At 43.0% G+C, this 25,483-nt stretch overlaps 1 protein-coding gene across 3 annotated transcripts in view; it reads left to right on the top strand.

The window, feature by feature from the left end:
* The window catches only part of AFF1 (AF4/FMR2 family member 1), a 201,114-nt gene that overhangs the window by 93,188 nt on the left and 82,443 nt on the right, over positions 1-25,483 (top strand). For all 3 annotated transcript variants that reach the window (XM_044224572.1, XM_044224571.1, XM_044224573.1), the window contains 2 exons: positions 20,492-20,612; positions 21,050-21,970. In XM_044224572.1, coding sequence (XP_044080507.1) covers positions 20,492-20,612; positions 21,050-21,970 — 1,042 coding nt within the window. The remainder of the gene's footprint in view (positions 1-20,491; positions 20,613-21,049; positions 21,971-25,483) is intronic.

Below are 25,483 nucleotides of genomic sequence, written 5' to 3'. Positions count from 1 at the left end.
AAATGGCTGACATTCAGCTTAAATGACTTGCCCAGAGGACACTACTCGAAAGTCCTGGAGCCCACGTGTGAGCCCATCCCTCACTGCAGAGACTATGCTCTTAACCAGTGTCTGATGCGGGTGACCAGTGTCCCATCCTGTTGTGTATTACTCAGCCTCCTCTCTGCCTTCCTCGAATTCAGCCAGGCTGCTTAGGAGACTGATACACAGCTGTCTGGATTCGGGGACCTCGAGTGGCCATCCCGTTGCTCTGTTGCAGGAGGTGACGTGGAGCGGTCAGAGGTGAGGGAGCCCATTTGCAGAGAACTCAAGCGAGCCTTTTAAAGCGGCAAGGAAGGAATTCTGAGTGACATGGGGGGCCTCAACATATCTGGCAGGGAAGAGGTTGACTGCAGTAGTATTTTTCAACTCAAGGGAGAAAATATGCAGAAAGGGAGATTGGTAGGTGTACGGTAACCACCTATTGTATTACAAATTTACTTGTGTAAAATGCATGTCTAAAATCTCGGGCCTTTTGTGTCTTAGATATCAGATGTAACTTAAACTAGGGAAACCATAGAATCATTAAGGCCCTCCTTAAAACCCAGAGCTTTCTGGCTTGGTAATTTTGTAGGGAAGGACTTGCAGGAAAAACACTTTGAAATATGAAGAAGGAAATGTGATTCCAGTGGTTCCTTTATAGGCACTAAATCTGTATGTGAAGAAGTAGGACAAGAATTGGAGGAGATTAATTTTCTGAAACCTCAACCAACCTAGTTCTCAAGTAGGGGAAAAACAATGATTTTTCTTTTACAAAGGTGAAGATTGGAGGAGGGGGAAGGGAGAGATGAATTAAGTCTCGTGGTGGCTAAGGAGATTGCCCTGAAAGCTTTCCAAATGGGATTCTGAAATGTCCTCCTCCAGATGCATGTGTGTATCTCTGCTGGATCTCTTGTAGTTTCTCGATAGAGCAGAGCAGAAGGTTTTGAAAGAGCGAGGTTAGGTTTTGCTCAGTGTGCGCACACACAGATAAAACTTGTGCAGCGTGCAGGCACACATTTGCTCAGGCTGTTTCACTTCTGCCAGCAGCAGCTGTCATCGTCTACCTCACAGAGTTCAGGACCACTCGTCAGTTCCTTGCCTTTCACGGAGCCACTATACTAGTTAACAGCTGAATTTGTGCTTCCCACTTACCCACCCCCCCCTTTTTTTTTTCAAGATTTTATTTATTTGTCAGAGAGAGAGAGCACAAGCAGGCAGAGTGGCAGGCAGAGGCAGAGAGAGAAGCAGGCTCCCCACTGAGCAATGAGCCTGATACAGGACTCGATGCTAGAGCCCTGGGATCACGACCCCAGCCAAAGGCAACCCCTTAACTGACTGAGCCACCCAGCATCTCTAACAGGCTCCCTGCTGAGCTCACAGTCCAGTGTGGGCTGAGACCAGGACCTGAGCTGAAATGGAGAGTCAGACGCTTGGCAGGGTGGGCCACTCGAGCGCACCCCCCCTTACCCATCTCTGATGGAGACTTGCGGTTAAACCCGCGTTGTATCTGTAGGTGTGTGTGATGGAACTGTGTGGGATCTACTCGTGTTTGGCAGCCTCTTAAATCCTGCCATATTTACTCATTTTTTCTTGTGGCTCTTTTCCCTAACATTGTATTAGGAAAATTTTTAAACATTCAGGAAGTAGGGAGAATTTCACAGTAAAAAGCCTTATTCCTAAATTAAACTATTAACACTGTATTTGTGTTAACATGAATGTACTCATCTCTTCATTGCTGTATCATTCATTAATTCTTATGCTCCTTGTGTAAATTGCAGATCCCAAAATACTTCAGCTTGTATGTCATTAACTAAAGTATTTATTTACAGGGTTTTCCCCTTTTAACCATAAGTCAGGTATGCCAGGAAATGCACAAACTTTAGGTGTTCTGGTACATTTTGACAGTGTATATGTCTCTATAACCCAAACCCCTGTGAAGATAGAGGACTAATTTTAGGATTATTTTTTGGTATGTATGTGGGAAGATGATTAGAAGATGAGTAAATGGACTCATTCCTGTTTTATTTTCCTCCTTTCAAGGTATCATTTCTGTGTATTTTTAATTTTTTAATTATTTTTAAAGATTTATTTATTTTGAGAGAGACAGGGTGAGCAGGAGGAACGGCAGAGGAAGAGGGACGGAACTCCGCAAATAGATACCCCACTGAGTGGGGAGCCAACCAGGGCTTGATCCCAGGACCCTGAGATCATGACCTGAGCTGAAATCAGCAGTCAGATGCTTAACCGACTGAGCCACACAGGCGTGTCTTGAGTATTGTTTTTATTTTATTATGATGATTTTAAAATATTTATTTATTTAACAGAAAGAGCACAGACAGAGGGAGTGGCAGAAGCAGACTCCCCACTGAGCAAGAAGTCTGACATGGGACTTGATCCCAGGATCCTGGGATCATGACCTGAGCCCAAGGCAGACCCTTAACCAGCTGAGCCACCCAGGCACTCCTGAATATTGTTTTTAAACTGACTTCTCCCCTGACTGTCACAGACTAAAAATTCTTCTGTGACTAGGCATATGGTGACTGCTTCTTTAAAATAAGCAAAGCCTTCTTTAAAGAGTGCTTTGAAGGCTTGAGTCCAAAATCATTACTTTTTTTTTTTTTTTTCTTTAAATTAGCCCTTTTTCCAGTCAAGATACTTCATGGGGGTGTACAGACCCTTGTCTTCTTCAAGGATTCCCTATTTCTGGGTAACAGTGGAATGCATGTGACTGAATGTAATTAAAGCCTGCTGCTTAAGGAGCACATGTAGTAGAGGGGTGCCAGGATGGCTGGGTTGTGTTCTTACAGGATCGTGCTGTGGAAGTCATCCATAGGGAGATGAGGGTCTCTCCTGAAAGAGGTGGACTTAGTTAATGTCACTCACCCTGCGTGGATGATCCAGGATGAATGAGAGAAGTCTGGGAGTGAAAGAATGCTTTCCCAAGTAACCTGGTGGTGGGTCGGTAGATAACCAGGAGCCCCCAAGGCTAATGGGCACGTTGTAATTTGTCAGCCAAATTTTCTGGTTGGATGTAACCTGTTTATTTTTGTTCTGTTATCCTCCAGCGTTTTTGGTAAAGTCTAATGTAAATATTTCAGCCACTTTTCGTCTATTTTATTGTAAGGGAATGGTTGAGTGTGTGATTGGGCTAGAATTGTAGGGAAGCAACATTCCCCTGAGGGCAGAGAGAGGGTAGCCATAATTAGTGAGAGATCCCCTACAAGGCTTTAAATCCAAGGAATAAGATTAAAATGTGTTAGGGGTGCATTCTACCTTTATTTGAAGATTCAGTTTAATTTTATCAAGGCTGTCAGCTTGTTTCTTCACACTGTCAACCTGACAAATGTCCTTTTATTTAAATAAAGGTATTCAAATACAGTGATGCAGTCTCTCACCAGACTTCTAAAGAACCAGGACACTTGAGGAACAGTAAGTTCTGACCTTTCATAGCAACCACTGGCGGGGCGCCCGGGTGGCTCAGCGGGTTAAAGCCTCTGCCTTCGGCTCAGGTCATGATCCCAGGGTCCTGGGATCAAGCCCCACACACGGCTCTCTGCTCAACAGGGAGCCTGCTTCCACCTTTCTCTCTCTCTGCCTGCCTCTCTGCCTGCTTGTGATCTCTTGTCTGTCAAATAAATAAATAAAATTTAAAAAAAAAGAAAATAGCAACCACTGGCTTAATTCTTCATATTTTCCGCAAACCACACCCGCCTGCCGGAGTAGATAGCTCAGGGAAGTTGGACTCACTGTGCCTTGGGAGTTTTTAATCCCAGAACGTCTCCTTAGGTTTTCTTTTGCTCTGTAGTCTCCCTCATATTTTGTCCTTTCCCATTCACGTCATCCTAAAAATCCTACATACTTGTAGTGTGAAGTCCATTACTCTGTTGAAGATGCAGCTGGAACCAGTGACGGGAATGGTTTTTATGCCCCCTACGTTTCCCACACTTTCACCAACACGCTTTTTACCACCTTCAGCCTGGTCAAGGTTACCACCCTCAACCAGCCTTTTGAGGCTGTTGACCATGAGGCCAGGCAGGGTATTAGAGCTGAGTCCTGGAGGGAGTAGATAAGATCATACAGCGGGTGGTGCCAGACCCTGGAGGTTGCCAGCTTGGCACACTTTTCACCACATACTACATTATGTTAATATTTTGGAATAAAAGAGTAAGCCTTATTAAAACTAGATAGAGACAAGAGTGGAGATTTCTCATCTTTCCCCCTCAGGTCAGGAAAGCTGATAAGAGAGAAATCTGGTTGTTACTGAAAGCCTTACATGTTTCAGAAGGAACTATTTCTGAAATAGTCTGTACTCTTTTAAAATGAAACACTTCAAAATAACTTTAAAAAAATTCACCTTTATGTTTCTTGATAATTTAGGGTCTAGTCCAAGGGCTGACAAACTTTTTCTGTAAAGGACCAGATGGTAAGTATCTCAGGCTTTGCTGTCCATGCAGTCTTTGTTGTAACAAGTCACTTCTGCTGTTCCAGGACCAAAATGACCATACACAGTGTGGAAACAAGTGGGTAGGGCTGTGTTGCAATAAATCTTCATTTATAAAAATAGATAGCTGGGCCAGATTCACCTCACGAGCCAGTTTGCTAACCTCTGGTCTAGTTCATCTTTTTGTTTCTGCAAACTTTGGTTACTGTACATTTTTAGGTTGAAATTTAAGCATTGATCAGTGTTCATTCAAATTGGAGGGTCCCCCCTCCCCCTTTGCCACTGGTAGCCTTATTTATTTATTTTTTTTAAATTAAAGATTTTCTTTATGTATTTGACAGACAGAGGTCACAAGTAGGCAGAGAGGCAGACAGAGAGAGAGGATGAAGCAGGCTCCCTGTTGAGCCGAGAGCCGGATGCGGGGCTTGATCCCAGGAGCATGGGATCATGACCTGAGCCTAAGGCAGAGGCTTTAACCCACTGAGCCACCCCAGGCGCCCCTGGTAGCCTTATTTTTTTTTAAACTAATTTTACTTCAAAGCCTGAAACTTCTGGGCTAAGCATGTGAGGAAATCCAGGAACGGTTCAGGTGGGGATGTTCAACCATATGCTCCTTCTAAATTTATTTATTATTTTTTTTAAAAGATTTTATTTATTTGACAGACAGAGATCACAAGCAGGCAGAGAGGCAGGCAGAGAGAGGAGGAAACAGACTCCCCGCTGAGCAGAGAGCCCGATGTGGAGCTTGATTCTAGGACCCTGGGATCATGACCTGAGCCAAAGGTAATGGCTTTAACACACTGAGCCACCCAGGTGCCCCTCTTTTAAATTTATTACTGAACTTTTAAAATACGGAATTGTGACTGCTGGCTCAACAAATATAAGGACAGGAAGAGGTCTTGAAAATAGTGTAAAATCATTTGAATTAGGAAGTCAGGCCAGACTTTGCACAGCAAGGCCCTGTATCAAGTGGGCACTGGGACTGTGTTGTTTGGGGCTATGAGGAGAATGGAGGGGTGGGAGGAGTGGTCAGTTTTGTTTTTGCGATCCTCTGAGGCCAGTTAAGTCCATTTGCATTCTAAACTGTGACATCCTCACTCAGTTCTTTTCTTAAAATTGATGGTTTTTTATGTGCTAAGTAATTTGAGGTCATTGTTCCAGGCTGAGGAAAGTCCACAGGCAATTCTCAGGGGATTGCCACCCTAAAATATCACGGAGGCTCTAGGCCAGCCAAGTGGAGCGGGTAGCTGCAAAAGGTTGTCATCCCCCTGAATTGTCAGTGGTTCTTTGGACCCTTTTGAGGAGAAATTTGGAGCTGGAGTAGGGGAATGAAGTAAGATGGTGCAAACACCCCGTGGTGACTGATCACCCCTCTACAACTTACATGGTTTCCCAGCAGGGGCGTGGGGACCCCCCCTCCCCTCTTCTAAACTCCTGTCCATTCTTCAAGCTCAGATGTCACCACTATTAATTAAATCATCCCAGCCTCCTTTTTTGAGAGTTGGTGTTTTTCTCCCCTGATTCTTTAGCACTTGGAACCAACCTCTGCAATCACTGTTAGCAGTCTGCCCCTACCCTCCTTTTGTATTTCTCCCCCTAGATTGTAGAACCCTCACTTCTTTTGTCCCTAGGTCTAGCACATAGATGGGGAGTCAGTATTGACAGGAAACAAATAGATTTTCTGTTTTTTATTCTGTGAGGCTTACGATCTTAGTTGGACTCTGGAAAACCATAGAAGTGCCTTCGTACTCTTAAATAACTTTAAGTAGCATAATATTTAAATGCAGTTCTGTTGGAAGAAACTGTTTTGCAGTCGGAGGCTTTTAATATAAATCCATCAGTGCATTTGGTAACTTTAAATGTTTGCTTATTGTTTCCTTACAATGGATATATTTGCTTCTGCTTCTCAGAGAGTTAAAAATGGAAATTTTAAAGCATTATAAAAGACACAATCTTTGAAGCTCCTGAAATGTACTTTAAAAAAAAAATTGAGCAAACTCTCAGATTCTAGTTTACTTGTGTTGAAGAAGGTAGAGGGTGCTGTATTAAGTTTGATAAATACCCTTTGTTTTAAGCAAGTGAACTGCCTGTTGGCAGTGATGGGGAAAAGATGATATATTCTGCATATAAATGTCTGTGGCTGGGCCAAAATCCAGGCCAAAGAATCCTGACAAGCTTTGTAAGGCTCACAACACTGCTTAGCAGAGGTCAAAATGAAGGGAGACTTCTCCAGAAAAACAATGACTTACTGTTTAGCTTTAAGGAGATGCCAATTATAGCCAGTGGTAGGAGGTGAGCTGGGGTTATGATGAAAATGAGAATATTTAGAAACATGTAATTGTTGCTTGTTGCCATATAAAATACCAATACATGTTTCCAGCTTTCTTCTCCTATAATAATCTCCCTGTTCTTCCTTCTTGAAATGTCTGTGGGATGAAATGGAATAGAATAATGAGGCTGCCTCTAGTTTTTATGACATTAAAGCTTTCTTTCTGTGAAAACAAATGTGACATGTGCAATTAACCAAAAGAAGATAACTGTAAGTTGGGAGGTAAAGAAAAAGCTTGACGATTCTGTAAAAACACACCAACAGTCGTTTCTTACATTGTTGTCATCTGTTTTGTGTGATCTGCAGGTAGGTTTGGATATCTGTGTTTTTATGTTGGAGCCTGAAAAAAGTTTTTTTCTGTGGTAGAAAGTTTGTTGTTGTTGTTGTTTTTTTTTTCAAAGATTTTATTTATTTATTTATTTGACAGACAGAGATCACAAGTAGGCAGAGAGAGAGGAGGAAGCAGGCTCCCTGCTGAGCAGAGAGCCCAATACGGGACTCGATCCCAGGACCCTGGGATCATGACCTGAGCCGAAAGCAGAGGCTTTAACCCATTGAGCCACCCAGGCGCCCAGTGGTAGAAAGTTTATCGTATCGTTGATACATGTCCACAGCAGCTTGTTTAACTCTGTTTAACATATAATTGACAGCAGCTTCTACTGGAAGTTGTGAGTTGACGGGAGAATGGAAGATCCATCCTTGGGTTTAGTCCTTGATATGCTCCCATAACGGAGTGGGTTTCATTAGATGAATAGAGGAGGAGCTGTACAGTTTTTTGTTTGTTTGTTCAGTAACTGAAATGTGCTGATGGGTCTCTCTGTACTCATGTAAAGAATAAATGTTTCTTAATATTTTCTTCTTTAGAAAAATAAATCACCTCTTGCCAGTTTCCTTATTATCCCATTGTTCTTCACTGTTCTTATCAATACATAGACATTGTTTTTCCTTTCATTTTCCAAATGTAAGCCCTTTCCTGTTGCTTTTTGCTGTTGGTTAGCAAGTCTAAATGCTGAGCATTTATTCTGGCTGAAGCAGTACTTGGTGCATTGGCCTGGTTTCAAACAGTTCTTCTTATCGTATGCTGTGCAATTGGTTCTCTGGAATGTGTGTGTGTTCAGTCATTGGGAGGGACTTTTCCTCTGAATGGTAAATCTGTATAGTTTTTAAGCTGTTCTGTACAATGTAATTCATTCATTTGGATGTATGTTGGGAATTAGCTGGTGCTCAGGATGTGAAGTGACAAAATATCCACTTAGTATGTTTGATCTCTCAAGACTCTTCTCAACAAACAAAAAATAAACTTGCTCCTGAATAATTACTTGAGAGAAGAGTTGCTTTTTTTAAAAAATCCCCTTAGAGGCATTTCAGCAGTCTCATGAGATACAAGATGAATTTAGGAATGATTTGTTTTTCTCTTGCTTTCTGTGTGGTACTTGACAATTTGATCTATGAATCTGTTATTTGCAGGATGCTGTCCATATCTGCCTGGTTTTAAAAAAAAATAATGTCTTTTGTATTGTCTCCTGAAAATGCTTCTGTTAGCTTCAGATTGTATGGTTTTTTTGTTGTTATCGTAGTTTCGGTTTTATTTTTTTAAAAGAAATCACTACTTGAGGTTCTGCATCTGTATGCAGATTTCCCTCCATTCAGCCAGTTGTTGTTTAGCCTAATGGGTCAGTGTTTGGTACACAGTGTGGTGGGAGAGAGAAATGGTATCTGACCTTCTGAAACTTCCATTCTTGGAGGAGGTGAGGGTGGAGAGCCAGACATAATTTAAACAGATAAATGGATAGACAAGATAGGTTTTAGACAGTGATAAAGAGATGAAGCAGGGAGGAGTGCTGGCGAACTCCTGCTGAGGGGGGGGGCAAGGGTGCATTTGGATCTGGGACCTCGTGGAAGAGTGCGCTTAACCTGAGGTGTTGGTGACCAGGCCCTCAGCGCTCTGGACAGAGCATCCAGGTGGGGATCAACAATGCACTGCTCCACTCATTCCAGGCATGAAAAGGCCATTGTGGCTAGTATTTGAGAAGGGCAGAGGGAGGGGAATATATCTGGAGGTAGCATTTAAGAGGAGGTGTGCTCAGTGAGGTATCACCTCACACCAGTCAGAATGGCTAAAATTAACAAGTCAGGGAATGGCAGATGTTGGACAGGATGCGGAGAAAGGGGGACCCTCCTACACCGTTGGTGGGAATGCAACCTGGTGCAGCCACTCTGGAAAATAGCATGGAGGTTCCTCAAAAAGTTGAAAATAGAGCTGCCCTATGATCCAGAAATTGCACTACTGGATATTTACCCTAAAGATACAAACGAAGTGATCCGAAGGGGTACGTGCACCCGAATGTTTACAGCACCAATGTCCACAATAGCCAAACTATGGAAAGAACCTAGATGTCCATCAACAGATGAATGGATAAAGAAGATGTGGTATAGATACACAATGGAATACTGTGCAGCCATCAAAAGAAATGAAATCTTGCCATTTGCAACAATGTGGATGGAACTAGAGGGTGTTATGCTGAGTGAAATAACTCAATCAGAGAAAGTTATGATCTCTCTGATACGAGGAAGTTGAAAGGCGAGCAAGTTGAAAGGCAAGCGAGCAGGGTTGTGGGGGATAGGGAGGGAAAAAAATGAAACAAGATGGGATCAGGAGGGAGACAAACCATAAGAGACTCTTAAACTCATAAAACAAACTGAGGGCTGCTGGGGGGTGGGGGAGATGGATAGAGTGACTGGGTAATGGACATTGGGGAGGGTAAGTGCTATGGTGAATGCTGTGAAATGTGTGTAAACCTGACAATTCACAGACCTGTACCCCTGGGGCAAATAATACATTGTATGTTAATTAAAAAAAAAAAAGAGGAGGTGTGCTGGGGATGGAGCCTTCTAGGTGAGGCTTCTGTGTTTTAATCTTGAACACTAAGGGAAGCCTGTGGTGATCTTTCAGCAGTAGAAGGAGCCACATAATCTCATTTGTGTTTTTTTTTTTTTTTAAAGATTTTATTTATTTATTTGACAGAGAGAGATCACAAGTAGGCAGAGAGGCAGGCAGAGAGAGAGAGAGGAGGAAGCAGGCTCCCTGCTGAGCAGAGAGCCCGATGCGGGACTCGATCCCAGGACCCTGAGATCATGACCTGAGCTGAAGGCAGCGGCTTAACCCACTGAGTCACCCAGGCGCCCCTCTCATTTGTGTTTTAAAAACTCCTTAGATCCTGTATTTTTTGTTTTTTTCCCACTATGCATTTATAACAGCATGGAGAGATTTTTCATTGTGGGATTTTTGTTGTTGAAGTTTTAGTCCTAGAGGCAGTTTATTAATATCATTCTGAATCTTATTTGATTTTTTTTTTTTTGGTGTAGTATAGTTGGATTTTCATGACTAGTAATATAGCAAACCAAAAAATGAAAGCCTGTAATATTAACTGATAAGCATACGGTGTTTGCTGAGGCAGCTTTCTTGGCTGACCTAGGAAAGAGAGCTGTCAGCCTCCTTCCAAACTTGAGTCATTTGATGGGTACAACAATCTGGTATAGTCAGTTTTAGGTATCAGACAGTGAATCATATTTTGTCATCAGATAATGAATAAGACTGGCAGACTTGAGTAGAATTCTGGATTGTTTGAAATTGAGTAATGTTTGAATGTAATCATTAAGTCAAAGATGTGTAATAAGCATCACTTTTTACTGAGCATTGCACTCTCAGGAGTAGTCCTTGCCTTTAAGGAGCTCAGTCTAATAAAATCTGTAGGCACGTGTGCAGTCTATCTGGTTTTTGTAAATGTAAACATGGACAGATATGCAAAAACAGATGTGTCGGGAGAAAGGAATCATTCACAGCAGGGATGGGAGGGAGAGTGGAGGTTGGGGCTGGGGACTGGGACAGAGGGGCAGGGATATTTCAGAAAGTTTTGAAAGTCAAGGGAGGAGTTCATGAGAGAACTGGCAGAGGCAAGAGCTGTGCTCCCCGCCACGCCCCCCCCATGCCTCCCAATTTCTTGTTTTTGTAGTGTCTAGAAGAGAGAGAGGGGGCGGAAATGGGTCTTAATCTACTTTGGGGTGAGAAATAAGCAGAAAGAGGTCTTACCCCCTGAAGGTTAGAAGAGGCTTCTCATTGAAGCCCAAGCCCAACCCAAGAAGGGTGTGCTTGGCTTAACCACCAATCATCTTTTAATCCTGTAGGCAGGATTGGCTCAGAAAAAGTTGTAAATAGGTGAATAATAAGATCAGATTCATGATTTTTAGAAAATTCGATGAGATACCTGTGTGGAGCAGAGTTGAGTTGCCCAGGCAAGGAGCCTGTTGGGGCCGTACTCCGAGTCAGAAGTAAGAAGTCCACATGACTCTTTATTTGAATTTTGGATGCTTAATAGGTTTAATACCCCAAACATTTGTTGTTGTTGAGTGTAAATTAAATGAGACAAGCATTTAAAGAAAAGCCCGGAACTTTGAGCTTGCTAGTCTACATTCTTCGTTTGTGACCACTGCATTCTTTTATTTTGTGGCTGTAATGAGCAGACTTTCACCAGCCTCATTATTTTATAGGTATGTGATGTGGTCCTTCATGGTCAGTTGAGTGTGTAAGAACGGCATGGTAATGAGGCCAGTGCTGTGGTTGATCCTAGTACAAATGAGACCTGTAGGGGAAGAGCCAACAGCTGCTACCCGTGTTTCTCATTGGTGCCAAATGTGCAGTTGCCAGTAAAGCAGGCGGACTGAGGGAGCTCGGAACACTGGGGAGCTTTCTAACTAAATGGGGGGACAGAAATAGTCAGGTGGCAGATTTATCTCTAGTGAGCCTTTTGCCACTGGGGAAAGGGAAGGTGATTTCTGTATCTGCTTTCAGTTAACTGGAAGTAAGAACTGTCAGCATTTTAGGGATCCCTCCGAGAGACTGCCGTTTTCTGGAATTTCTCAGTAACATTAATATCTTCACATTTCAAATGGCATATTTACTAACCCCTAGCATATAGATTGTCGAATCTTCAAGGTCAGGAGCGGTTACTGTTGTGGTTTGTGTAATTGTGCCATTTGCATGATCACCTCCTTCAGTCAGTACTAGTTCTTCTTCTTTTTTTTTTAATGTTAAAATGCATTTAAAAAAAAAAACATGTTTAGAAGATAAGGGACTATGTCCTACACATAGAATTCAGTTGGTCATCTGTTTCCCTTCCCCTCATCCTCCTCTTGTTACAGCTGTGTATCCCCACCCACACAGCTTTCCTCACTGGCCTTTTAAGACCATTGGAGAAGACAGATTCTTGTGCTTTTCCATCTATAGGGTAAATATGCCTCTTGAAATATATTTATGATCTATTGAGATAAGACTACTTTTCTAAATAACAGCTGCTTGTGTTTGGACTTTGGAACATAGTCTTTAATGCACTGCCTTATGCAGGTGGCCTATAATTATTAGTAATGGTAGACGACTGAGTCCAGGGATGCCTGGGTGGCTTAGTCATTAAGCGTCTGCCTTCGGCCCAGGTCGTGATCCCGGGGTCCTGGGATTGAGTCCCACATCCTCCTTCTCCTCCTCCCTCTGCTGATCCCCCTGCTTGTGCGCATGCTCTCTCAAATAACTAAAATATTTTTTTAAAAAGGTAAAAGACATATTTAGGGGCGCCTGGGGGGGCTCAGTCTTTAGCGGCTTCCTTCGACTCAGGTCATGATCTCAGAGTCCTGGGATCAAGCCCCTGAGTTGGGCTCCCTGCTTAGTGGTGAGTCTGCTTCTCTCCCTCTCACTCACTCTGCTTGTGTTCCCTCTCTCATTATCTCCTTCTCTCTCTCTGTCAAATAAATAAAATACTAAAAAAAAGAAGACTGAGTCCAGCGTCCAAAACTGTGTTCATAGGTTCCAGTGAGGATTACTGACAAAATGTTGAACACCTTGGTATTTCTTTAGTCCTGATCTTGATGTTGTACAAGGCATTTTCTTTTGTTTTTAATCAAAAATTTTAACTACACAAATAGTAAATGGATACTTTCTTGTGGGGAAGAAAAAAGTTAAAATATTCCTTAAACCACCGCACTACCACTTACCTCCTCCACCCTAACCTGGTGCTCCTTGATTTTTATAAGTGAATCCTTTCAGACCTTTGCTACATGTTAACATGCATGCAGCAAAGTAAGTGGCAGATTGATTTTGAAAGGTAAATTAACATGACTCTCATTAGGATGGAAGTGACTGACTTTTACTCAAGTTAGCCTGGGTAGAGGCTCTCTCACTAAGTTTAAAGCTTATAGTATGCCTTTAAATTGCATAAAAAAATCTTAAAGGTTGATTGAATTTTGCAAAATGGAGTTCTGTACAACTCTTGCAGTATTCTAATGAGGCTGAGTCTTCTGTGGCAAGCAGAAGTGAGTAGCAGAGAGCTGTTACTTTGAGAAGATCCTCTGGGAGCTCCTCCAGGAAAACAACAGTGACATAATGCTGTTTTGTCGTTTCACTTGGCTGATACTTATCTTTTATATTAAATCAGATTTGGTTTTTGAAATTAAGGATTAAGTCTTTGATTGTTTTTTCTTTGTGTCGTGTGTGTTAGGTGATGGGGGAAGTAATAAAGGTGAAATCTTTGGAAGATTTAGCCTCGTGATTTTTATTATGAGAAAGCTTGTTGCAAATTCTTTCATATGCACAAAGCAGAAGAAAAGATTTTCCATTCTTTGAAGCAACACTTCTTCATTCTAACATGGAGCCGTGTTGATGTCTCATGTTTAACTTGTATTGATGAGTGATACAGTTTTAATGACAAAGCAAACTTTGTGCTTTGAAGTATATTGACTTTTTTCTGTAGTGTGTGAAAAATGTTTCCTGGATGCTAGATTGCCCGGCTAGAGAAACCTGGGGAAAAAAGGGCCAGAAGATAGACTGTAAAAGTCAAAAGGGGTGGTTTTCAAAATAAAATAGAAAGGTTGCTTGCACAAGAGTAAGATCCCAAACCTGCCATCCTCTGTCTCTTGGTTTGTGATATGTTCTGTCACTGTCTCTAAAGCAGGGTTAACCAACTTTTGTGAACAGATTTGAGAGTTTTTCATTTTGTTTGATCTTTTGTATATTCAAATCAGAATGGTGTAGTGCTGCTCCTAAAGCAGTAAAGACTCCTTTTCCAAAATGAACGCACGTTGTTGATTTGAGGATTTTTCTTTCCCTTCCGGCCAAATGTTTCTTCCATGCCTCGGGAGATGACTACACTGGAGAAATTACACTCTGTCCCCCAAGGGAGAATTAAACTTTTAAACGTGAGTTCTAGAGAGTTGGTCCCATCTATCAGAGGCAGGTCTGTGTGAAGTGGCCAGTCAAGGGTGATAAATGGGTAGTCAGCTGTGCACAGCCTGCCCCGTGGGCCAGTGTTGCCATGGAAGCGCCCAGTGGCATCCAGCGATCCTGCATGACTAACCTAGATTAGCAGCAGGGCCCGTGGGCTCCAGCCTGGAAGAAGGTGCTCCCAGCCAGACGATGGCCTAGCCGCGTGCTGCCCCTCAGCTCACGCTCAACGTGGGCCTTCCTGGTTCCGTCTGTTCTCTTTCCACGTCTGTTCCTCTCCTTTTTCAGTGCAAGGCAGGGTGAGAAAGAGGATTGCTCTCATTAGTCCCTACGGAGCTGTGATTTTTGTCCTTGTATCCACACCCACACCCACACCCACCCACAACCCCAAGGAGGAGCATTTGAAAAGTCAGAGTCAGTGGGCCCCAACAGGCCTCAGCATGGGCTTGACTAAATGACTGCGTTCAGGGGCTGAACGGGCAGCTCGAAATTCCTCAGGAGTTTCACCACCTCTCAGAAAGTGAGAGCATCCTGGCAGGTTTTCCATTTCCCAGCGCCGCTCCGGCTCCTGTGTAGATAGATGAGAGCAGCGGAGAATTTGGTCGCTGGAGGCGTCTGTGACACAGTCCCCCTTTGCAATGGCTTGTGCACTTGTGTTCTGCAGGGCACACCAGGCTCTGGAAACTCAAGCCTAGGGCTTCCCCTTTGGTTCCTGGTTCGCTTAACAACAACAAAAACAACAAAGGGGCGCCTGGGTGGTTCAGTGGGTTAAGGCCTCTGCCTTTGGCCCAGGTCATGATCCTAGACTCTGCTCAGCAGGGAGCCTGCTTCCCCCTCTCTTATCTGCCTACCTCTCTGCCTACTTGTGATCTCTGTCAAATAAATAAATAAAAAATCTTTAAAAGAAAATAATAAAAGTGGAGGGAGGTAGTTTGCTGCATTTTGCAGGGATCTTTCTGATGAATCAGCACTGCACCTCTGCAGCTGGTGGACAGTAGTATATGTCTCAAAAGCAGGAGTGTGGCGACTGACAGTCCCTGTTTTACTTACGTGGATTTGTGGTGGAACTCCTGGCTATCTGCTCTGGGGGTCAGACTTTGCACACACACCCTCTACCCCTGGGGCCTTGTTTGTGAGTGCTGTCACTGCTTCAGAGCCTCCTCTGACTTGGTGGCCTTTTTCTCCCTAGGTGGGGACTTCTGGGGTGACCAGACAACAGGCATCGTGGCCCATGCAACATGGCCTAGGTCAGTGGCCAGAAGTTCCTGGGCGGGGGGCGGGGGCTGATGTCAGGCGTAGAATGGCAGGTTTGGTGCAAGTTTATTTACAGCCCGTCCTTAAAAGAAATGGATGTGAAGAGCTCCTTAGCACATTGGAGATGACTTGTGAATCCAGAGGTTATCATGGGGCTAGGGACCTCAAATGTGTAAATTAAAAAGGGCTCAAAAAACAAAACAAACAAACAAAAAAACCAGACCAAACCAAAACCCTCTAAAATAAGAATTGTAATGCAGTTTTTTAACTGGAGGAGTAACTTCATGCTGCCGGCCGGCCCTCTCTCCAAGGGCTCTGTGTCAGGTCGGTCAGCAAAGACAGACCTGTGTGGATACATTTAACCAAACATATTTTGTGGTTCTGAGATTGCTCTGCTGGCAGGGATAAAACCTTGCTTATCTTTGAGAACAAGGAATTACGAGTGATTGTGAGTGAACACACGTACAGCACGCTGCCTTTGTTGTTGCCCTACTTAATACAGCCTTGCTGTGCAGAACTTGGTAGCAGAACTGTGATTAAGAATACATGCTTTTTTGCCAAGCAGACCTGCATTCGAATTTTAAGGTCTATCATTTACTGCAGATTAATTTCTGAGCTTTATCTTTTTTTCCCCCCAACCGGAAAATGGGGGTCATACTCTCCCTCTCATGGAGGTGTTGTGAAAATTAATTAGGGGACAGGTTTGATGTGCCTACATCAGTGTTGACCGAATAACAGACACTAAGTGGTGGCAGTCCTTGGCAGCCTGCGTTGCTGTCATCGTTGCTCCTGTTTTGGGTAAGTTTTATTAAAGTGATCCATAGAGCCCAGGAAGAATATGCTCTCTTGTACTCCTCAGAACCACCCAGAAAGTTGCCCTGCATGGGATCTACTGACTCAGAAACTCGGGGTGCGGGGTAAGTCTCTGCTCTCCACGTTCCCGCAGGTTCTCCTGGTGATTCTAGTGCTCACTGGTTTGGTAACTCCTCATCTAATACAAAATGCTCTGTGGGGAGCAGGGAAGGAGCACTTGTGCCTCACTCTGTTCTGTGTGGAACAATGAGGAAGTCTGACCCTGAAAGGCTGATGAAGGCTGATGTGGGGATGAGGTTATCTGAGAGGGAGAATGTTTTCTCCTCTACACCAGAGGAGAAACGCCACCTTTAATTAAATGAAGTGATAGCCAACTTGTAATTATTCAAAGGTAATTAACAGTCTGTGAATCATGTAGAACATGTACTGCTACCTAAAATCCCCTCATTGAAAATTTTCCATCCACCCGTTCTTTTCTTGTAGCTTGGATTAAAAATGATGTGTAAGGCTGAACAGTGATTTACTTATTTATGCTACTATTATGTTGATACTTTTAAAATTTGTGTTTCCCCTGATACCAAAATGGAACCAAGAAAAAGAAGATATTTGTGAAAAAAATTGCTTATGAACCTTAAGAAACCATTCTTTAAACTGTTGAAAACCTACAGGAAGTAAAAGCCAAATAAACCAGAAAGCTCTCCCCAGTACAAGTCGTAAAACCTGGTCAATGGCAAGGAGAAGGTAGACAGTCCAGAAGAGTGAAAGCCCACAGCCTATCCAGTGTAGTCCTGGGAATTGTGAACTCATCACTTCCTGTCTCTTCTGCCTTCTTCTGTCCTGCCCAGAGTCTTGGGGAGTGAGACCCAAGGGAGGGTGAGGGGGGAGAGTGAGTTTCTTTCACAAAGTCTAGACCTCCTAAAACTCATCCTACCATGGCCACTTGTGAGGTCTTTTCTCATCTCACTATTTTTTGGGTTTTTCACTTGAAGAAGGGTAGTGGTTAATCTTAAAAATAAATAAATAAATAAAAATCAAAGCTTGTTTCAAAATTGGTATAGTATTACACATGTCTGCCAATAAAAATCTTGATGTGGGTTTTAACTTTTTTAATCTAATGAAGTAAAACCTTTAATTAAACAGAGTCCCTAATTTAATGGGATTTCTTCCCTGTGGGAGGTACCTTGATTTTTGAATCACATAGCAATAAGCCAGTGTTCGGAATGTTGTAAAATTGGGTTCTTATTATTTCCATAGCAATTTTTATTATTTAAGAACTGAAACCTAGAGGTGTGTGGGAAAACTTACCGAACTGATACTGAGAAAAGGCGGTGCTGATCAATTTAGAAACGCTTCAGTACTTTTAAGCCAGAGTAGCTTTTCTTACAGGTATGTGTGGCATTGATAGGAAAATGGGGATGTGAGGTTGAGAGCGAAGCAGAGGAAATGTGTGTGATTAGAATGAAAGCATCCAAGTCCCGGATACCAAGGAGGAGTAAGGAATAGTCTGGAATGCGGAGTACAGAGATGGTTTGCAGGAGAATCCTACCCCAGGCGGCCTGATGGTTGAGACCTTGCTTGTTCACACCCCAGTTTTCAATTTGGAGCTGAGAATTTTGCCATTTGGGGTTACCTTTTTGGAGACAAAGGTAGCAATTCAGAAGTGGACCGGGACTCTAGTGTTGGAACCCGCAGAATCAGGAAGGGAAAAAATGGTAAAGCAGATGCCCTGGGGAAGCTGCTTCTCCTCCTGTGTGCACCCCATGCAGGGTCCTCATGCCACGGAGCTTTGGAAAAGGGACGCTTGTCCCTTCAGGACAGTTGCGCTCCCCACCCCCTCTGCAAACAAAGTTTGAAGGAAAAAAGTTAATTCCTGATCAACCCTCCTTTAAAAAAAAAAAGCCATTGAGGAATTACCGAAAGGAATTCCTGAGTGGTCAAGTCCACTGTGCTTCTTTCAATCAGAGATAAACCTGACTGTCCAAAATACGTGAGATTCAAGCTCTGTTAAAGAAGACTCCAAAGCCAGTTTCTGATTTAGTTTTTTTCTCCTCTTTTCAGTATGTTGACTTTAACATAAATTGTTCCCTTTGTAGTTCTATAAAGTAGGCCATCGAGATATCCATCCTTTAGGAAAAGTTTTTGTTGTGGTGGTCTAAATAAGCAGGGAATTCTTTTCCACATCTAGGTGAATATAGCCGAGTAGCTTAGACTCCCTACCACCTTAAGGCTATGGAGATAAAGAAAAATCACTTTTTGGGGCGCCTGGGTGGCTCAGTGGATTAAAGCCTCTGCTTTCGGCTCAGGTCATGGTCCCAGGGTCCTGGGATCGAGCCCTGCATCGGGCTCTCTGCTCAGCGGGGAGCCTGCTTCCTCCTCTCTCTCTGCCTCCTCTCTCTCTGCTTGCCTCTCTCTGCCTGCTTGTGATCTCTGTCTATCAAATAAATAAATAAAATCTTAAAAAAAAAAAAAAGGAACATCACTTTTTAAAATGGCTGTTTTAATAAAATTAACTTGTATATTTAATTACAAGTAAGTTTTAAAAAAATACACTGAAGCATAGTGGCTGTTTTTTTAATTTGAAAGTATTTAATGATTAGTTTCTGTGTAAAGTACCATGCATTAGCATCAGGGGAGAAATAAATGAGAGGTTCTCTTTTGATGGAGTTCACATTCTGGGGGAAAGGTGAGGAGAAGAGAGAAGCAATCAGTATCCTCCATCAGCACAGGCTTGGTGGGTTTGAGGAAGCCTTTAGAGTGGGTATCCTGGGAACCACTCAGGAGGTGTGCTGGTAGCTGAAAACGGGGGATGGGGATGTGAGGTTGAGAGCGAAGCAGAGGAAATGTGTGTGATTAGAATGAAAGCATCCAAGTCCCGGATACCAAGGAGGAGTAAGGAATAGTCTGGAATGCGGAGTACAGAGATGGTTTGCAGGAGAATCCTATTTCATGGGCAAGCTGGTCTTGGAAGAATTGGTTATCGTTCAGAGTTCTGGGGTGGGGAGTGGAATGCAAAAGACTGCTTTTAACAGGATATATTTGGGGAATGGACATGGCTGGCTGGTTAGAATGCATGGGCAGGCCTGCAGGGAAACAGTAGGGGGTAATATCTAGAGTAGATCTGTTCCAGATTCTTGGGGGGATTTTAGCGCCAAAGCAAGGATTTCGAGTTTATTCTGCATCAACAAAGAGCCACCAAATGCCTGGTATTTTAAAATGTGGACAGTGGCACGAGAACCATACCTTAGATTGTGCTTATGTCCATGAAAAAGCTAGTTTAGAGGGACAAGATGTTGGGGAGGCAGGGAGAGCAATAAGAGGGTTTTGGCAGAGGAAATAAGAGAAGTCATGAGAGCAGAGAGGTCAGGAAAAAAGGGTGTCTGAGATCAGGACTATGAGTTTCTAAAGGTACATACAGTTTTAGCAGGATGGTTTAATGTTTTCCTTCTTCCTTATTCACATAATGTTGGGGGAGAAGATTCAATAGCTGCCCTGGAAGCAAGTGTATGAGGGCAAAAATTCAGTTTATAGTTCCTTTTCTCATTATTCTATATCCCATGTGGGGGGTCAGGAGGGTGTGGCCTGTGTTGCCCACCTGAGGCAGGCCCACTTTGGTTTACCTGCTGGCTAAAACTGCACTCTCCTTGGTTTCCTTCTCTGCCATTTGTCAGTGAATGCATTTTTAACCCTTTTGGTGCTAGGGCGGATGATTTAGGATGTATTTTTATGTGGTTTAAGTAGGGCAATCAGATTATCAGATTTCTTGGTAGGTAAAGCTGATATCTAAGATTGGATTTTCCCATCCTTGACATTTGAAAGGAGAAATAAAAATTATCTTTTGGGGTTTAACATGCCAAGACACTCCCAGTAGAATAGGCTGAGAATAAAGTAAATACTGTTTTGGGTGCTTGGTAATCTTTTAATTATGAAATAAGCCTTTTGATTCTAATCTTCCAAAATGTATAATACTGATCCAGGAAAACAGCCTTTCTTAAAGTTCACATCCTGCTGACTCCGTCAGATGAAAAGCTCCTACCTCTACCCCATATTTTGCAAGCTGAAAGTAAAAATGTCATTAATCTTGTCTCTGTTCCACGACTGCCTATAAAAGACTGTTAAGTTTGGAGTCAGTCTGGAGTCAGTCTTACAGAGTGAATGCTTAGGTTTCTGGAGCCAGGACCCAAGGCCGGAGAGTCACAGCCTTTAATCCAGGCGTGGGTTGAGGGACTTAGGCCTTCTTGAAAACCTTACCCTTGTCATCACTGCTTGTTGACCTCTCCTGGTCTCCCTCACACATGCACATATGCATAGCAAAACTTGGACACTGATACATTTCATTATTTTTATTCTTTTGTGGCATCTGAAACAGCTTGTACAATGAAGACAGAAACCTGCTTCGAATTAGAGAGAAGGAGAGACGCAACCAAGAAGCTCACCAAGAGAAAGAGGCCTTTCCTGAAAAGATCCCCCTTTTTGGAGAGCCCTATAAGGTATTTATTTATTTATTTATTGAATACTAGAAAGCCTGGTTTATCACCATATTTAACTCTGTGATGAAAGTGAGTTTGAACAAGGGCCATATATGTGGAAATAAGACAACTTATCTTAGATTGTCTTTGAAAACCAACTATGAATATTCTCTGATCTTGTTATTCAAATTGCTAGAGTTTGTGATCTTCTTTTGTAATGTTAGTCTCCTGTCTTTAATAATAGACTTCTCAAAAAAAAAAAAAAATAGACTTCTCAATAGGGGAACCGAGTTTAAACTGCATGTTAAAAGTTAGGTTACACATTAAATTGAAGTTTTTTTTTTTTTTTTCCTCTTCCTTTAAATGGTACTATGTAACATTATTTATTAAATGCTGATTTTCCTTAGTGCCCTCCGCCACCCCCCACCCCTGTATCTAACTCTGCTATATTTTTCCAGACAGAAAAAGGTGATGAGCTATCCAGTCGAATACAGAACATGTTGGGAAACTATGAAGAAATGAAGGAGTTCCTTAGTACCAAGTCCCACCCTCATCACTTGGATGCTTCTGAAAGTAGGTTGGGAAAGCCAAGATACCCTTTATTTCCTGAGAAGGGGAGCAGCATTCCACCCCACTCCTTCCACACTAGTGCCCACCACCAGCCTGTTAACACTCCTGCCTCTGGACCACTTCCTGTTGGTAACATTAGCCACAATCCAAAGATGGCACAGCCAAGAATGGAACCAATGTCAAATCCTCATGTCAAAAGCTATGGCCCACCAGACAGCCAGCACCCGACCCAAGATCGCCTCAGTCAGGAGGGCTGTGGCTCCAGTCATCACAAAAAGGGTGAGCGCAGAGCTGATGGAGACCGCTGTGCTCTGGTGACGGGCTTGGCTCCAGAGAGGGAGCTCGCTCCCTTACTCTGCTTGCCTTCTCCGGTTCCCCCACTGTCACCTGTACATTCCAACCAGCAAACTCTTCCCAGGACACAAGGAAGCAGCAAGGTTCACAGCAGTAACAGTAACAGCAAAGGCTATTGCCCGGCCAAATCTCCCAAAGACCTCGTGGTAAAGGCCCACGATAAAGAGACTGCTCAAGACAGTTTAGTGGCAGTTGCCAGCCTTGGCGTGGCCCCTCCCCAGCCACCTTCTCAGACTTTCCCCCCACCCTCCCTCCCCTCAAAAACTGTTGCAATGCAGCAGAAGCCCACGGCTTATGTCCGGCCCATGGATGGTCAAGATCAGGCTCCTAGTGAGTCTCCTGAACTGAAACCACTGCCGGAAGACTACCGGCAACAGACCTTTGAAAAAACAGACTTAAAAGTGCCTGCCAAAGCCAAGCTCACCAAGCTGAAGATGCCGTCTCAGTCAGCTGAGGTGAGTGGAATTTTGTATGGGGGGCAATTCCAGTGTGAAGGAAAATTCGAGATAGTTTCTGGAGAACTGGGCTCCTGGGTATCAATGGCTTTTGGGTTGTGAGATTCCTTTTTGGCTTTAGGATCTTGTTGCCCCACAGAGAACTCAGGTCTGAAAGGAATTTTCGCTAACAGATACTGAAATGTGATTTTCAGGAAGGTTTTTTGTTGTTGTTGTTTTTCAGTTTTTTTACTGAACCATAATTTATATGCTGTGAAATAGAGATTAAGAGTACAGTTTGCTATGTTTTGAAAAATGTATACACCTGTATGGCCCATAACCAAGTCATGGTATTTATCATGAGAAAGGTTCAGGAGGATTTTGAGCTGTCATGGTTTTTTGTTTTTGTTTTTGTTTTTACTTGTTTGGGGGAACACTGACTTTTTCTTTTTCTTTTTTTTTTTTTTTAATTTATTTGACAGAGAGAGGGAACACAAGCAGGGGGAGTGGGAGGAGAAGCAGGCTTCCCGCTGAGCAGGGAGCCCAATGTGGGGCTCCATCCTAGGACCCAGGGATCATGACCTGAACCAGAGGCAATCACTTAACGGCTGAGCCACCCCAGCCACCCTGAACACTGACTTATTTAACATTGTAGAGCAAAAAAAAAAAGGCGGGGGTACTTCCTCAACTCCAGTTGATTTTTTTCTGAGATCCAAAGCATAAAAAAGTAAGAATAAGAGAATAAAATGTTGAAAGCAAAGTATTTCTAAAGATGTGTTCCTTGTAAATTACAAGAAAATCTGAAACTAAAGTTCTGTTCTAATGTATTTTTATTTACCACCTAATTAGACTGGGGGTGTCTCCTTTGAAGTGAGTCACAAAGACGATATAGAAAGCTATTCAGCAATGTTTTTTTCAAGTGATCAAAATACTTTTATCTTTTTAAACAACAACAAAAAAATTCCTTTCTCCTTTGGTAAATGGCTGCATTGTATTTGAATGAAGAGAATCAGGGCCCACATCTTATCAGTGAAATTCTAAATTAGCAATAGTTACTCCAAAATTCAGATTAGTAGTGCAAAGTGGAATGTTTGAAGTGAATTTGTCTGAAAGCTTATCTGTTAAGGTAATGTCCTTGGTTTAGTCACAGCTATTGTATGAACCTTCTAATTTGCATATCCATTGCTCAAAGGCTTCTGTGTGCACCCAGATAGCAGCCTTACCTGGGGCTTGAAGGTAAAAATTCCTTAAGGCTTAAAAACAAAACCAAACAGACTCCAGGAAAGATAACCCTTATCTTGAAGGAGGAAAATCTGTTCCTCTGGGGTGTCAGCTTTTGGTTTAGAAGAGGTTCCGCTCTGTCCACAGTCAGCTGTTGAGGTGGAGTGAGTCTGGATGTCTTCAGAATGGGGCTTGTGTGGAGGCTGAGGGAAAAATGGGAAAGGGGGAGGACAGCAAGTGGTGGAAGCGATCAAGCTGGCAGAGCTCTACATTTAACCTCAAGTCATGAAGATTCACCGTAATGAGATACTTGTGCTGTGCTGGGAGGAGAGGTAGGCAGCAAATTAGGGTGGAGTGGAATGAAGTGAGATATTCCCCCCTCATAATGGCCAGTCAGCCTGCTTTATAATTTTTTCAGTGAAGAACTTAGTGTGAATTTCTTTGCCTTGTTTGTCAAATAAGGTATGTTCTGTTTTCCCAGTTTAAAAAACCGATGAGAGGGAAATTTAAACGTATTTTCTTTTTTTAAAGATTTTTATTCATTTATTTGACAGACAGAGATCACAAGTAGGCAGAGAGAGGAAGGGAAGCAGGCTCTCTGCCGAACAGAGAGCCTGATGTGGGGCTCGATCCCAGAACCCTGGGATCATGACCTGAGCCAAAGGCAGAGGCTTTAACCCACTGAGCCACCCAGGCGCTCCTTAAACGTATTTTCTTTAAAAAAAAAAAATAAAAAGCAACTAAAAATTGGTTTAAAGCAAATTTAGGAAAAATCAGCAAATGTTTACATTGTTTACCAAGTGCTGGACCATATGTCTTAAGTGTGTGTGGGGGGGATGAAATGCCAAGCCAGTACTGGTCCCTGCCACAGGGGCGATGATAGTCTAGTAGTGTGTAGGTCAGCCTCCACACCAGAAACAATTAGAACAACTGAGTGCCAACTGTCCTACTGCTTGGTATTTGGGAAAAGTTTCAGATGTCAGCCTTAAAGCTGGGAACCTAGTTACTGTGGTCAACCAATCGGTTTTCCAGTAGACCTTCCAGAGGAGAGTCCTGGTTAACTTTTTCCTTCCTTGGTGAAAGATAAGCCAAGTTGAGATTTCTCTAAGGCCTCAAAGCTGCTCAGATTTAGTGTGTATTTCAAACCTAGGACCATGCCAGATGGCCCTTGAGTATTTTCTGAGTGGATCTTTGAAATGAGCAAAATCCTCCCTAGGTTTGGTGATTGGAGAATGGGTTTTCCTGGCACAGGGTCATCTGCTGGCAGTAGATTGAGTAGATGTAAACCTTTCTGTGTCTGGCCTGTGTTTGCAGCGAGCATTCATTTTAATATGATGGCTCTGTCTGGTTTTCTGTTCAGGGTTCTCATGCTAGTACCAGCTGTAGTACCAACTGCCTTGGAGTCCCTGGGCAGATGGAGGGCGCCGCGCAGCCGATGTGAAGGGGGAGTTCAGAGCTAAGATCTCAGAGTGGAGGGGGCATCAGTCTAGGAAGCAGGGGTATTAAGATCTCAAATTTTAATATTCTAATGAATCAAAGGAAGGCATAGAGATGGGGCTCCAAAAAAGCAGGGAGTTCACCCCCGAGCAAGTAAACTCTGGATATAGAACCAGAATATTAGGAGTATCTAGGGCTGTTTCTGACTGTGACAGTGGGGAAGAAGGCTAGAGAATGGGGGATAGAGGAAGTTGGCTGTTGGTAGCCCTGAGAGAAGGGGTGTGGGGACAGCTAAGTGGTTTTCCTTTATTTGCTTAATTTGTCCTAAGGCAAGTCAGAGGAGGTTTTCTTTTCTGACTTTCTGGGTTTGAGGGTTTTGCGGTTTGTTTCTTTGCTGCCACCCCCTTCCCTACGGCTTCCACGAAACAGTATTTTAAAAAATGAACCAAACTGGGAAAATTGTCTCGACTGCCTGGCCCTCCTTCATTCTCAAGCCACGTCCATGTGAGTTCTTTACACCACACTGCCCTTGCATTTTGTGGGAGACAAATGTGGTTTGTATATTTTAGTTGGTTCTCCTAAAAAATGATACTCTTTTCTGGAATAAGTCATTCCAACAGTTAAAACTTGGTCTTTCCTAGAATCCTACAGGACAAAAATGATCAAAACATCAATATTCTTTTTTTTTTTTTTTTTTAAGGTTTTATTCTTTTATTTGAGAAAGAGAGTGAAAAGACAGAGTATGGTTGGGGGGTGGGAGGCAGAAGTGGACTCTCTGCTGAGCAGGGAGCCCAGTGTGGGGCTTAGTCCCAGGACCCTGGGATCATGACCTGAGCTGAAGGCAGATCCTTAACTGACTGAGTCACGCAGGGGCCC

Source organism: Neovison vison, chromosome 11 (assembly GCF_020171115.1).
Source record: "Neovison vison isolate M4711 chromosome 11, ASM_NN_V1, whole genome shotgun sequence".
In the NCBI taxonomy this organism is placed as follows: domain Eukaryota; kingdom Metazoa; phylum Chordata; class Mammalia; order Carnivora; family Mustelidae; genus Neogale; species Neogale vison.
Note: the sequence above shows the minus strand (reverse complement) of the source record. Positions and strands in the feature narration are given on the sequence as shown.